At 39.5% G+C, this 15056-nt stretch overlaps 1 protein-coding gene across 1 annotated transcript in view; it reads right to left on the bottom strand.

Moving 5' to 3' along the window:
- SH3BGRL2 (SH3 domain binding glutamate rich protein like 2) overlaps positions 1-15056 on the bottom strand; it is a 73043-nt gene that overhangs the window by 16249 nt on the left and 41738 nt on the right. The window contains exon 3 of the mRNA XM_019831599.3: positions 9238-9423. Coding sequence (XP_019687158.2) covers positions 9238-9423 — 186 coding nt within the window. The remainder of the gene's footprint in view (positions 1-9237; positions 9424-15056) is intronic.

Below are 15056 nucleotides of genomic sequence, written 5' to 3'. Positions count from 1 at the left end.
TAGGAAATAAAAGTCACGGGATTTAGTAACCAAGTGGGTATTGAGGCAAAGAAAAGTGAGTTTGGGGTAACTTTCAGGGCCTTCCCTTAAATATCATGTAGATGATGTAGTCATTAAGCCTACATAGATAACATTCACATTTTAAATGTTTATTTTCGAGAGAGAAAGAGAGACAGAGAGAGTGCGGGGAAGAGACAGAGAGAAGGAGACAGAGGATCTGAAGCGGGCTCTGTGCTAACAGCAGACAGCCCAATGGGGGCTTGAACTCACAAACTGCAAGATCATGACCTGAGCCAAAGTTGGACATTTAACTGACTGAGCCACCCAGGCACCCCAAAACATCCATATTTTAGAAACAGAGCACAATCTCCTGTGAATAACAATGAAAATTTTAAACTTTAGCTTCTTTTTTTTTTTTTTTTTCTTTTCCTTATTAACTCCAAGCAGAGTTCTAGTAACACAAGTCACTGCCAGTCAGGCTTCCACATAGGCCAAAATTCTCACTATGTTCCACTCCATATATCCATCCTGCCAGATAATATACTTGATTTTCACAGAGGAGACTTGGAAAACAGCTAATCCTGTGTTTCTCCAATGTGACCACTAAAGAACCCCAGGAGGTGGAGGAAGTATGAAGGGACCATCTAGAACAGGGGTAAACTATGGAGGGGCTTCTGTGCTGAGTGTGGTTTGACATTTTTAAATGGTTAGAAAGTAAAACAAAGACAACCAAACCAAGAAAGAAGATGCGGCATAGAACTGGTGGCCTGAAAAGCCTAACGTATTTACCAGGGGGCCAATCCCTGATCTAGAATATTGGAGAATATATTTTGAGGCAGCTTCTATGAAAGCGAAATTTTTTTTTAATTTTTTTTTTTAACGTTTATTTATTTTTGAGACAGAGAGAGACAGAGCATGAACGGGGGAGGGTCAGAGAGAGGGAGACACAGAATCGGAAACAGGCTCCAGGCTCTGAGCCATCAGCCCAGAGCCTGACGCGGGGCTCGAACTCAGGGACCGCGAGATCGTGACCTGGCTGAAGTCGGACGCTTAACCGACTGAGCCACCCAGGCGCCCCTGAAAGCGAAATTCTTTGAAGTCTTGTTCCATCTTAAAATTCATGGAAACCCAGCATCCTGCCCCATAATATATCAGTGTTTCTTCTCCTATTAAAAAATATGCTTTTGGGAAGTGCCCAGGTGGCTCAGTAGGTTAAACATCTGACTCTTGATTTCCGCTCAGGTCAATCTCATAGTTTGTGAGTTCGAGCCACTGACAGTGTAGAGCCTGCTTGGGATTCTCTCTCTCCCTCTCTCTCTCTCTCTGCACCTCCCCTGCTCATGCTCGCTCACACACACTCTCTCTCTCTCTCAAAATAAATAAACACTCTTTAAAAAATATGCTTTGGCAAAGTACTCAAAATCTCCAAGCGAAATGCTGCTCTGGGCAGATAGGCAATCTTTATTCTAGAACCTTGGGCACCCCTAAGAAACTTAACTTTGCTTTTACTATCAATACATGTAATAATCATCTCATTTTGACTTTTACTAGTTTTCATTTCACCAAGTGACTTTTTCTTTACTTTGAACCCAGCTTCTGGGTTCAACAATAACCCTTCATATCTTGATAATAGTATACCCCCAAATATTTTTGCTGTTTGACTGATGACTTTAAGGGAAGAGAGAAAAATGACTATAAGGAAAGGAAAAAGAGTAGAATAGCTTAAATGAGAATGTACTTTATAAAATAACATTCTTCAGAACAGCTTGCCAGTTGCAAACAATTATTTCAAGTGACTGGAAACAACTAAATAGTCCACAGTGAGGGAATGATTAAGTTAATTATAATTATCCAACCCAGAGAATAATATGTAACCTCTAAATATATGCTTACAAAGACAGGGAAACTATTTTTTTTAGAGAACAAAGCAGGGCACAAAATGGTATATATAGTATGATCAAAAATAGGATTTTAAAAATTTTAATCAATTTGTAAGAAAAGAGAAGTTGCATTGACCAAATGTTTGCAGTTGTATTCAAAAGGCAGTATTCATTGTCCCCCCTTCCTTATTCTCATTTTCCCAATTTTCTCTATTTCTATACTCATTTTAGTGCTAAGAAAAAAAAAACAACAATAACGTTGGATAACCAACTCAATATGAAAATCTCTTTAAATATCTCTTTCCAACAAACTTCTTAGGAGACTTTTGCTGAAAGTCATTTCTTATATTTATGTGTGGAGATGTGTGTGTGTGTGTGTGTGTGTGTGTGTGCATGTGTTCAAATTCAATATATTCAGATATAGACATATATGTGTGTGTTCAAATTCAATATATTCAAATTCAAATATATTATTTAAAAATATATAATCATATGTATGAATCAGGGATTTGAAAACTGACAATTAAGGGACTTGGTTCTGCATACTTCAAAAAGATGTCCAAACACACTTAAAATATGTTATCCCAAGACAATCTTCTCAGAAGTCTTACATAACATTGCATTTGGAAACAATACAACTACATACATTTAGGTGCTCTGTGGTTCTTTTAAGCTTCCACCTATGGTAAGAAGCCACTAACACATCTCCTTGTCTCCTTTCACGGGAAAGAAAAAGATGCCACAAGGAACCACTGCTGGTCATTTAGCCTTTCTGAAACTCCTTAAGAGTAATCTAACCCATCTCTAGTCTAGTTTCAGGCTCCAATTAATCAAGGTAATATGAGGAAAGGCAGTCAGAGTTGGCCCACAAATCATTACTTAACCAAACTAGTCAACAGCTTTAATGTAAACGTTATTTGATTAGCAGTAGACCCAATGCTTAGGTACAAATTTAACATCTTACAAGTATCATCTAAAAGTACCCAAAGAGTAATTCAATAGTTTTAAAATATAAACAATCTTATAAGTTGCCCCATGGAAAATGATCAAAATGGTTATTTTTCTATAAAAATATTCTTCCATTGGGGTGCCTGGGTGGCTCAATCAGTTAAGCATCCGACTCTGGATTTCGGCACAGGTCAGGATGTCACATTTCGTGCTGTAACATGGACACTGCTTGGTATTCTGTCTCCTCTCTCTGCCCCTCCACTGTGAGTGCATATGCATTTTCACATGCTCTCTCAAAATAAATAAACATTTAAAAAAAAAACCCTCAACAACAAAAAATCAAATAGCCTGATTAAAAAATGGGCAAAGAACTTGAATAGATATTTCTTCAAAAATGATATACAAGTGGGCAATAAGTGTATGAAATGCTCAACATCACTAATCATCAGAGAAATGCAAACCAAAATCACAATGAGGTATCACCTCACACCTAAAACATGACGAAACAAACAAAAGAAAATAACAAGTATTGGTGGGGATATAGAGAAGTCAGAATCCTTGTGCACTGCTGACGGGACTGTAAAATGGCACAACCACTATGGAAAACAGTATGATGGTTCTTCAAAAAATTCAAAGTAGAACTACCATATGATGCATATATATACACATATATATTGTGTATGTGTACACACATATATATTGGGACATAGATTGTGTATATCTACACACATATACATTGGGATTGTTGCATTTTATACACACACACACACACACACACACACCTGAAAGCAGAATGTCAAGGAGTTATTTCCAAACCTATGTTCAAAGCAGTACTACTCACAATAGCCAGGAGACAGAAGCAACCCAATTCATCAACAAATGAATGGACAAAAAAATATGGAATATACACACAATGGAAGACTTAAAAAGAATTGAAATCTTCTCACATGCTTCAATGCTATAGAAGAAATGTTTGTATCTTCCCCCAAAATTCACATGTTGAAATCTTCATGCCCAAAGGCCTTTAGGAGGTGATCAGGTCATGAGGGTGGAGCCTTCAAGGATAGGAGTAATGCCCTATAAAAGAGCTCCCTTGTCCCCTTTCACCATGGAAGGAAGTTGGCAGGAAGTTGGCAGTCTACAATCCAGAAGAGTGTCTTTGCCAGAACCCAACCCTTCTGTCACCCTGATCTTAGACTTGCAGCTTCCAGAACCATGAGAAATACATTTCTTATTTGCAAGATACCCAATCTGTATATATAACCCAATTTTTGTTAGAGCAGCCTTAATGGACTAAGACATACAACATGGATGAACCTTGAAGACATTATGCTAAGTGAAGTGACTAGTCACAAAAGGACAAACATTGCATGATTTCACTTCTTTTTTATTATAAAAAAATTTTTTTTAATGTTTATTTTTGAGAAAGAGACATAGCATGAGTGGAGGATGGTCAGAGAGAGCGGGAGACACAGAATCCAAAGCAGGCTCCAGTCTCTGAGCTGTCAGCACAGAGCCCAACGCAGGGCTTGAGGTCATGAATCTTGAGATCATGACCTGAGCCAAAGTCGGATGCTTAACCTACTGAGCCATCCTGGCACCCCTGTATGATTTCACTTCTGTGAGGTGTCTAATGTAGTCAAATTCACAGATAGAAAGCAGAATGATTGTTATCAAGGTCTGGGGGGGAGGGGACAAACAGGAGTTATTTAATGGGTATAGAGTTTCAGTTCTGCAAGATGAAAAAGTTCTGGATATCTGTTTTACAACAATGAATATATTTAACACTATTAACTGGACACTTAAAAGTAAGACACTAAGTATTACAATATATGTTTTTCCACAATAAACGTTATTAATAAAAAATAAAATAAAAATATATTTTAAAAATCCAAAACTTTTTTTTTTTTCCTGAATAGGAAGGAAGAAAAGAAATGAACGAGTAGTAAACATTTTCCTTCCGTGCAGATGTGTGTATTTCATTTCTGGTTCACTCCACACAGGCAAGTTCCACAGAGAGAGAACAAAATTTAAACCCTAGACATGAGGACCTGAGCTTTCCAAAATCCAAATTAGACACTAAAGCCCATCAGAAAAGTCTAGGTGCTAGGATGTTTACCTTTAGGTTACCCATTTCCAGAGAAGACTCTTGCTCATGGTACTCCCAGAAAATAGCAAGAACAACCAGTCTGTGCAATTTGGATTCCTGACCACAAACAACCGAAATGGACATTAGCAACTTAACAGGAAAAGAATTTATGGCAGTACAGTGGGAAGTTCTAAACCCACATTAAAGCTGGAGAACCAGTTTATAAGAAGAATTTCTATGTCTGGGTAGCCAAGAACACACCCAGGCCACACCCCAGGGTCGGCCCCATTAGCACACCAGCCATGGCTCTCCCTGACCCCAAGACCCCTGTCCAACTGATCCTGTGTTTCTACATTATACCCTCAATGTTCAAATTCTGGGGTAGGAAGAACTGACTGGGCATGCCCACGAGCTTCCATTCAGTGGGGAATTCTTACAACAGACGGATATTCAAATACTAAAGGGCAGAGAAAAGGAAATTACCTACACTGATTACCAAGTAGCTTAGCAAATGTTTATGTCTCATATGCCTAGCTCACCCAGTTTAATATACTACTACAAAGTAGTAAGTTTCCAGCCAATTCCAGGAAATAGGAGACTCTTCATGCTCACTGGATCCTGTCACTTGCAATGCGGCAGGTTTCCACGAGTTATCCAACCAGATCAGACCACTCATAAACTATCACTGGGTAAAGCAAGGTGCACAGGGGCGGGTAGGATGAATGTGACCATGGTTAGTTGCTCTCTAATGCTTTTGCTTTTGTCAAAGTCGAATTTACTTGACCGTGATAAGAGCAGACACTGTCTTCAAAACTCCTGCTAGAACAGACTATAAAGACAGAGCGTGGACTGGCGTTGCTGTCACTGTCACCATAGGACTAACATTGCTCAAGCAGAGAAGATGCCATTTATCCAGCACAGTTTAATCAATGTGTAAGCCTCTAGTCGGCTCCCAGACAGTCTATCTGAAAAAATTTCCATAGACTCTGTAGAGCAAAGATACACAGAGATTTAGAAAGTCGTAGAGAAGTGAAAGCAAGGTTAAGCAATTAACTTTACTTCACACTACAGTCTTTTATTCATTCATACATTCCTCTATCCAAAGGGCTCTCAAGACTTCTACTTTCACAATGATAGAGCAAAGATGTCTCTTCCTTTATCTTGAAAAATCAACAAGAGTTTTTTTAAAAACCTGAAACACAATTTTTAAAAAATAAAACAGGAGACATCTTATAGCTCTGAACCACAACATACACAGGAAGTGGGGAGAGAGACGGGGGCATCAGAGAGCAGAAGATGGGTCGAACCTCAGTGTTTGCAAAGCAGCATCAACAAGACACAAGCTTCAGGGCCCCAAAGACATCAGGAGCTGGAGGCATCAGCTAATGTGAGGGTGGGGTGAGTGGGCAAAGACAAGAAAACAGGGAGATAGTATGAAAGTCTACATAAGCAGCAGTTAGATCCCAGGGTGCCTCACTCTCCCCCAAAGGAGCTAGAAGGTACACCCTTAATAAACATGGCTTCTGGAAGCAACAAACTTAGAAACGCCAGAATGGAAGACAGTGGGGTTTCAACAGGGATATGAAGAGAAACTGTGCATGGCAGAGAGGGAGAGCCTCCAGTGTCTCACCTACAGGTCCAGAACTCCAGTAGCCAGGCTGATATCCCCAAAGCAAGAGACTGAAGGGCCATTCTCTGGAAAAGCTAATCTATCATCTGAGAAAAGACCCACAGATTTTATTATCAGTATCTGCAATGAGAATGCTAACAGGCTACCCAGTCATCCCTACAGGGAAGTGGGGGAATGGAGAAACAAGCCCACATGGGTATATAAGGACACCTGCAGCTTCTAACTAGCTTTCTAGTGCCTCACCTCTTAAATAAACAAAAGGCCAAGATCACCAGAGATCTGAGGAAAGCCTACCACACTTGAGAGAAAAGACCAAAATAAAGTGAAAACAAGGGAATTAGTAGGACAGGGACAGTACTGGTAAGAGAAGACCGCAAAGAAATCATATTTAATATCTCACTGAGCTAAGATCTGGTATTCATCTCATAAAGGTGCATTATTAAAAAGAGAAAACCAGAATGTAAGGAAGGGAAAAAAAAAAGATGACATAAAAATTCAATGAAAACATTCAGAGGTAAGCTAAAGAAATCTCCCAGAAGTAGAAACAAAGAGGACAATAAAAAAATATATATATTAGAAATTCACTGTAAGAATCCACTATTTAAATTAATGTGTATTCCAGATAAAGAGAACAAGGAGAAAAAGCAGGGGAAATTTTTTCAAAAAAAATGCTACAAAAACATTTAATAATCATGTAGTTCTTGGAGAAGGACCTACTGAGCACTCAGCGCTGTGAAAGAAAAATAGATAATAAAATTTTAGGATACACATATGATAAGAGATTAAAAATCTGCATAGAAGAAACTGGCAAAAACATACAAATGATCAAGAAAAATGTCACCAGACTTCTCAACTGCAGCACTAGAAACCAAATGATAATGATGCAAAACCACCAAAATTCTTTCCAACCTAAAATTCTGTAATGAGCCAAATTACCACTCACCTACAAGACCACAATAAAGGAATTCTCACACCTGCGAAGGCTGAGGAAAATAAAGCTGTGAGATTTTTGTTTTAAGCCTTCTAGCCCTATTTGACTCACAGTTCTGCGTTGTTCTGAACTGTACAGTTCACACACATTCTCAACTATGCCTCATTTTGGTTTGCAGGTACAAGAGTACATTTTCTAGGCCTTGTAATCATGAATGGGATACACCCTCAGTTACCACATACTTCCCCTAATAAAATATGAGATCACAATACTAAAAAATTCCATAAAAATAGTAATCTTTATTCTTATATAATGTACTTAAAAAGTATTTTATAGCCACAAATATCATGTGAAGTAAAATAGATATTATCATCCTTTGCTTCAAGATGAGAAAACTGAGGGACTCCTGGGTGGCTCAGTCAGTTGAGCATCCAACTCTTAATTTTGGCTCAGGTCATGATCTTACGGTTCGTGGGATCGAGCCCCACGTCAGCCTCTGCGCTGACAGCATGGATTCTCTCTCTCCCTCTTTCTCTGCCCCCTCACCTACTCAATCTCTCTCAAATTAAAATTTCAAAAAAAAAAAAAGATGAGAAAATTGATTCTTTAAGAGAAAAATGACTTTTCAAAGGTGTCGAAGCCAACATAAAGCACTAGAACTCAAATCTAAGTCTAGTGCCATGTTTGGGATTCTCCTCTGACATGAATGTAGGAACTCTGTGCACAATCTTTATCTCCTTCTCTCTTATGTACATGGGAATGGTTTCATCTCAAGGTATGATAAGCACTATTGTCTCTTTTCTCCACTCTTATACAACCCAGCTATTTATTTCACCGTAAGCACCTCAGCACTGTTGGCCCTTCCCCTTCTCCAGGCCATCCTTAAAGAACTGGAGTACAAGTCCCAAAGTAAATACTTACATATATACTGAGAGTATAACAAAAGGCAAACCTTAACTACTCATTAGAAAGAAATTTCTCAACTTTTTTTCTTAACCCAGTGAGAAGGAAAAGAGATAATCAGACAAAAGTGACTTCATCTTCTCATATGCTACATACAGGAAAAAAGCACCTAATAATGTATTTTTGATGTTCATAATGATCCATCTGGCTCATTATCATAAAAAAAAAAAAAGAAACTGGTTTATAATCAGTCATTAACAGTTTTTTATACCATAGAGGGATAAAGATTCAAGGATAATTATCCTGTCCACTCTGCTCCCAAAATGTATTAATCAAGAAATATGCTTCAAGGGGCACCTGGGTGGCTCAGTCAGTTAAGCGTGCGACTCTTGATTTTGGCTCAAGTCATGATCTCACGGTTCATGAGTCCGAGCCCTGCATATGGCTCTGCATTGACAGTGCAAAGCCTGCTTGGAATCCTCTCTCTCCCTCTCTCTTTGCCCCTTCCCTGCCACTCTGTCTCTCTCTTTCAAAAATAAACCTAAAAAATCTACATGCTTTAAAATTTAGAGCACAATAAACACACACACAGACACACACACACACACACACACACCCCTTCCCTTCTCACCACTTTACCACTTTCCCCAAACAGACAGGAACACTAAGACATGTATGTATTCACATTCACACACAGTCTGCAACCTTGGACTCATATACCCTTCTATTAGACTATGGGCCTGAATGGCCCAGGGTGAAGAAGGCACAGTCCTCACTGAGAAAACCCAACTTCACTCTGGTTAACTGTGTTTTCAATCAAGCAAAGAAATAGTGTGGTAACAATCCAGCTACTTACTCCACAGTATCGGTCACCATTAAATATCTGAGGTGGCAGAGGATTGCCCTGAGCAGGCTTCTTTTCTGGGGGGATGTTTTTGTACATCCATTGTCTTTGTTCTTCTGACATTGTGATATCCACCTCCTCAAATTCTATCTTGTTGGCTTCCAGAAATCTAACCACATCCTGCTGTTTCTTCTTTATCTAAAGAGAGAAGACAAACAAATGAGAAATGCTTATCTGAAACAATATGCAGATATTTCCAAATTGAACTAGACTTGATTTCTCATGGTCAGAGGTCACCAATGCAAAACCAAGAGGCAATTTTCACAGGCACCAGGCACCGTCCACTCACTGGGTATCCAGCAGAAGTCTAGACAAGTCCTGACACGATGATTTCTTCACCTAGACTTCCCAGAACACTGGGGCACAGCCCTAATCACCTGGAAGGATCAGATTATGCATGAGGTGAGGGACTTCGTTCTCAGAGGGACACAACCACTGCCCCTCCCAGTTACAGAAGCTGACATTTACAGTCATGAAAACTCCCTCTGCAGAAACCATTTGAAAACCAGGGAGAGCCCATATGAGATGTCGACATTTCACTGATTCCCGGGAGCAGCAACATTTCTATTCCCCTCAGCAGTCTCTTTCAGGTATTCCACAGCGGTAGCCACTGTCATGAAAGCATCCTTTCATCAATTCAAAAGAGAAAAATGTTCTCCACTTCTAAGGTGAGAGTAAACAACAAGCATCAGCTGACTTTGAACTCTGTATTCCTTCACTCTCTTTGTTCCTCTCACCTTCATGTTTCCTTCTTCAGTCACTAGGGGTCAGGTGTGCTCCTGAAGAGCTGCAAACACATCTGTAGGTTTTCAAAATCTTATCGGTTTTATTTCAGGGTACATATTAAATAATTCAGATGGGGCAATAATATTCAATATCTTAAACACAGCATGTAAAACAGGAGACCACACGCCTGCTTTTTCTAAATGATTCTAGGAAATGTACACAGAGACTTAACACAACCTAAGTGGTGAAGTAAATTTTATAAGGGCCAAAGAAAAGAATCATTTTGAGAGGACAAGCCGCCAGAAAGACCTCTCATCTAGAAAATAAAATGCGTGAAGAACAAACTTTCACATACTGATTGCCTCCACCAATTTCCTCCAACTTCCTCTCAAAAGCCTCAATGACATGTGCTTCTGAGATGGAAATTTGTTGTAGGTCATGAGCAAAGAGATTCTGATCACTGGGTTGAAGTCTATGAATGAGTAACAAGGTTGTACAGTTAGCATGGACAGAAATACAAAGCTAGCAAAATAGAGTATCTTTACCCTCGATGATATGAGAAAACAAGAGACCTAGTGTATGGTTATAAATCAAAATGGATACATTATCTTGTTTCTTGAACCAAGCTATTTCTCATTTCTGAAAAAGTTAACTTTTTTCCCCTGATACACAATTTTCAGAAATGTAGTTATGTTATTTCGAAACTTTGGCTTGCAGGGGCGCCTGGGTGGCGCAGTCGGTTAAGCGTCCGACTTCAGCCAGGTCACGATCTCGCGGTCCATGAGTTCGAGCCCTGCGTCGGGCTCTGGGCTGATGGCTCAGAGCCTGGAGCCTGTTTCCGATTCTGTGTCTCCCTCTCTCTCTGCCCCTCCCCCATTCATGCTCTGTCTCTCTGTCCCAAAAATAAATAAACGTTGAAAAAAAAAAAAAAAGAAACTTTGGCTTGCAAAAAAAGTATTATCCATTCTACTTAGTTTCCCCTTACAACCCTACAAGGCAGATAAACAAGGTTGATGCTGAGGTCAAAACTGGTCACCTATTTTGATGGAGGTCTTAGTACGTATTCTTGTCAAGATAATCATGTCATTCTCCTATTTAAAATCCTTCTTTAATGAGTCCCCATTACCTTGGAAGAATACATACATTTCTTAGCATAGCACAATGTCCTTCATGATCCACCTCCTTTGATTATAAGAGCAAATGTATTTGCATTTTTAAAAGTCTAGAAATTGTAAAACAAGCAAACTGTCAACGTTTAATTAGAGGAAAGGGTCAAAAATTAATTAGAGGAAAGGGTTTGGATTTAATGTCTGTAGGTATAGCTTTACATATCCAACATATTTCAAATATTCATGGGTGATCAAAAGTGAACCCGACACAGTCAAACCTTAGTTTTCCATATGATGTATGTACACATAATATCCACCCCACCTCCACGTCTACCTCGAAAGGTGAATACCCTAAAACTCACATACTCTTAATACTAGGCTATATCAAAGACACACAGTTTCTCTACATCCCAGCCCCCTGGCCCTACACACACACACACACACACACACACACACACACACACACACACAGCGTTTATTGCTTAACTATAATCCCCTACTGCTCACTGGTCATTCCTTTCATAGGATCACACTCGATAAAAAGAGCTGGGTCTTGCCCCTTTCGTTCAAGAATGTACCCTGTGTACTGTCCTGTCATTACAAATTTTTCAAGGGCACTTAGGTGGCTCAGTCAGTTAAGCCTCCAACTCTTGATTTCAGCTCATGTCATGATCTCACGGTTCCTGGGATTGAGCCCCTGAGCACACTTTCTCTCCCTCTTTCTACCCCTCCCCAGCTCACATACACACACACTCTCTGTCAAAATGAACATTGTTTTTTTTCAAAAGCATGAATTTTTATATCTGCCTAGCAACCTATCATGTAGATGTTTTCAGTCAACTACTATTCAATTATTGGTATTTAGCATATTTGTAACTTTCAGCACCAGAAATATCATGTAGTGAACATCTTTACTTAAAAATCTTTGACAGTATCTCTCAATACTATTTTAGGACAAAACCCTATGAATGAAACTCAGATCAAAGGGCAGAGACATTTTTCAGGCTCCTGGTGGACCCATGCTAACCTGCTTTTCAACAAGTCCTTGTCAATATGTTCCCATTAGCAATGTATGAAAGTGTCCATGTCTCAACACCCCTCCCTCCTTACAGCCAATATTTGAAAGATGTATCACAGAATATTAAAATCCAAACAATGGGAGGTGACAGATGTGTTAATTAAACTAACTGTGGTAATCATTTCACAATATATACAAATATCGAATCATTATGTTATATACCTTATACTTATAGAGTATTATATGTCAATTATATCTCCAAAAAATTGAGGTGGTGGAAAACAAACTGGTTGCTGTTTAAAAAAAAATTCAAGGGGCTCCTGTGCAGCTCAGTCAGTGGAGCGTCGTCGTGCTCTTGATTTCAGCTCAGGGCAGGATCGCAGGGTCACGGGATTGAGCCCCATGTCGGGCTCTGCACTGCACATGGAGCCTCCTTAGGATTCTCTCTCTCTCTCTGTCTGTCTGTCTCTCTCTTTCTGCCCCTCCCTGACTCATACATGGGCTCCTGCACTTTCTCTCTCTCTAAAGTAAAAAAAAAAAAACAAAAAAACAAAAAAAAATGCATCATTACACACTAACACTGCTCAAGAAGCAAAGGACAGTTACTAACAAAGGTCAGAATTGACAGCAGCATATGGAGTAAAATGTAAATAATTATATCTCTGTTTTAAAAGAGGAAAGCAGGGGAGGCACCACCAGGTTTGGGCTTCAAAGAGATCACTTTAATACTATGCAACTTAAAAAGAAAAAAGGAGGAGTTCTGTACATACTCTTAACACTGCTATGAAAAGATCTCCAAGACAGATTAGTAAGTGAAAACACAAGGAACAGAACTGTGCATAGACTAGGAACATTTTTTAAAAATAGAGAAAATAAAAGAACACATTTGTACTTACGTTAAAATAAGCTCTGGAAGGTTATATAAAAAACCAACAGAAATAGTTGTCTGGGAGCTAGGAAAGTAGGGACTGGGGGGGACGGAGAAAAAATGGGAGCAAAAGTCTTAGCTCTCTACGTGTGTAAACTAAACTTTTTTGCACAGTGTGAATATGTTAGTGTTCAAAAGATTAAATACAAGAAAATTATGTAGAGAAAGAGAGCTTCACATAGAAGGGAACAGGAGTATGTAGCCATAGAGATGTAGTATTTTATATAAATTGGGTTTTCCAACAGGACATGGAAGCCCCACAACTCAGAGCACATTGTTACTCGTGGGCCTTCATGTTTACTCACACTTCTTCTAAGAAAGGCCAGATGATGAAAAATCTTTTTTTTTTTTTTTTTAAAAAGAGCTAAGGCCACAGAAAACTAACCAATACTACAGCAAATCACTGAAATAAACAAAGGACAAAATTTAACCCAGGGAAGGAAGTTTTCAAGTGGATATCTGTGGCATTAGCATGAGGAAGGAAGAAGAGTCATGAGCAGATACCACGAGCTATTTTGAGATCTGCGGAGGCAAACGTGGCCTGGAACTGTGGGAGCCCAGGCGTCCGTGGCAGGGGGACAGGCCACCTCAGGTGGCAGGGACTTGGGTGAAGAGATGGGACTGCTGGGTGGGACCCCAGGTAAATAGGCTTCCCATGTGGCAACAGGAAGCTGCCAGGGATGCTGCATGTGCTGGCATAAACCCAGAGTTCAAGTAGCAATAACATATACCATCATTTCCTTGACTCCAAGGGCTTTTCCTCCCCACATTTCAAGTATCCTGAAACAAAATGTACCTTAAATCAATATCAAAAGCCATCTGAGGAGCAAATGGGAAAGAAGTTAATTGTGGGGCAACAGTAGCTGCCTTCACCCATGTCAATCTAGCTATGAGTGCAAGGTACCTATAACTCAGCGGGTGTTTGTTGCTGTTTCTTTCTTTTTTTTTTTTTTTTTTAACACACTTAGAAGCCATGGAAGATAATGCTAGGTTTTTACCCAGTAGCCAATTTCCCTTTCTTTTTTCTTTTTTAACGTTTTTATTTATTTTTTGAGAGACAGAGACAGAGCACGAGTGTGGGAGGGGCAAGGAAAGAGGGAGACACAGAATCTGAAGCAGGCTCCAGGCTCTGAGCTGTCAGCACAGAGCCCAACGCGGGGCTCGAACCCACAAACTGTGAGATTGTGACCTGAGCAGAAGTAGGTGCTTAACCAACTGAGCCACCCAGGCGCCCCAATATCCCTTTCGTTCTTAATAATAGAAGGCTGGTATTGTTTAGGAAAGCAATGTGCTCTGCTACAAAAACTTATTTTACCCAGACTCCTCTGCAGCCAGGGGTCATGACACAGAATGAGACAGAAGGCAGATGTTCTCGGGAAGGCTCTACTTGATGAATAAAACCACAAAGCCCAATTTGTCCTCTCTCCTCTTTGCAGAAATGCAGAAGTAGTGCCTGGAGGTGCAGAAACCATTGTACAAATGTGAAAACAAACGCCATATGCAAAGGATGGTCAAGCAGAAAGACAGGAGCTTGGGTCCTTGATATTTTATAGCTGCCACACCAGTCTTGCGCAGCCCACTCTAAACCTTTCTGTATTAGACAAATAAACATTTAATTGCTTAAGCCACTCGATCAAAGTTTTTCTATAGCCTGCACTCAAACACAATGCTACCTGAAGAAATTCTTAACTGCTACTTAAAATGTCTTCAGAAATACTATAGTATGATGGATTGAAAATAAAAGCTATTACTGCCTAGCAGAGCCTAGAAATAAATGCTGTAAGACATAAATTTAAGTGAAATGAATATTTGTCACTGAATAAACATGAATTTTCATTATTTTCTTCATAAAACAACCACAGGAAAAAAAAAGAAAAAAGAAAAGAAGTCGTTGGACCCAAAACAGGAAGATATCTACAAAAGCATTAGAGTTAGATTTTATTATGTTATTCACACACACACACCATTACACATCATCCAAAGCAACTAA

Source organism: Felis catus, chromosome B2 (assembly GCF_018350175.1).
Source record: "Felis catus isolate Fca126 chromosome B2, F.catus_Fca126_mat1.0, whole genome shotgun sequence".
NCBI lineage: Eukaryota > Metazoa > Chordata > Mammalia > Carnivora > Felidae > Felis > Felis catus.
Note: the sequence above shows the minus strand (reverse complement) of the source record. Positions and strands in the feature narration are given on the sequence as shown.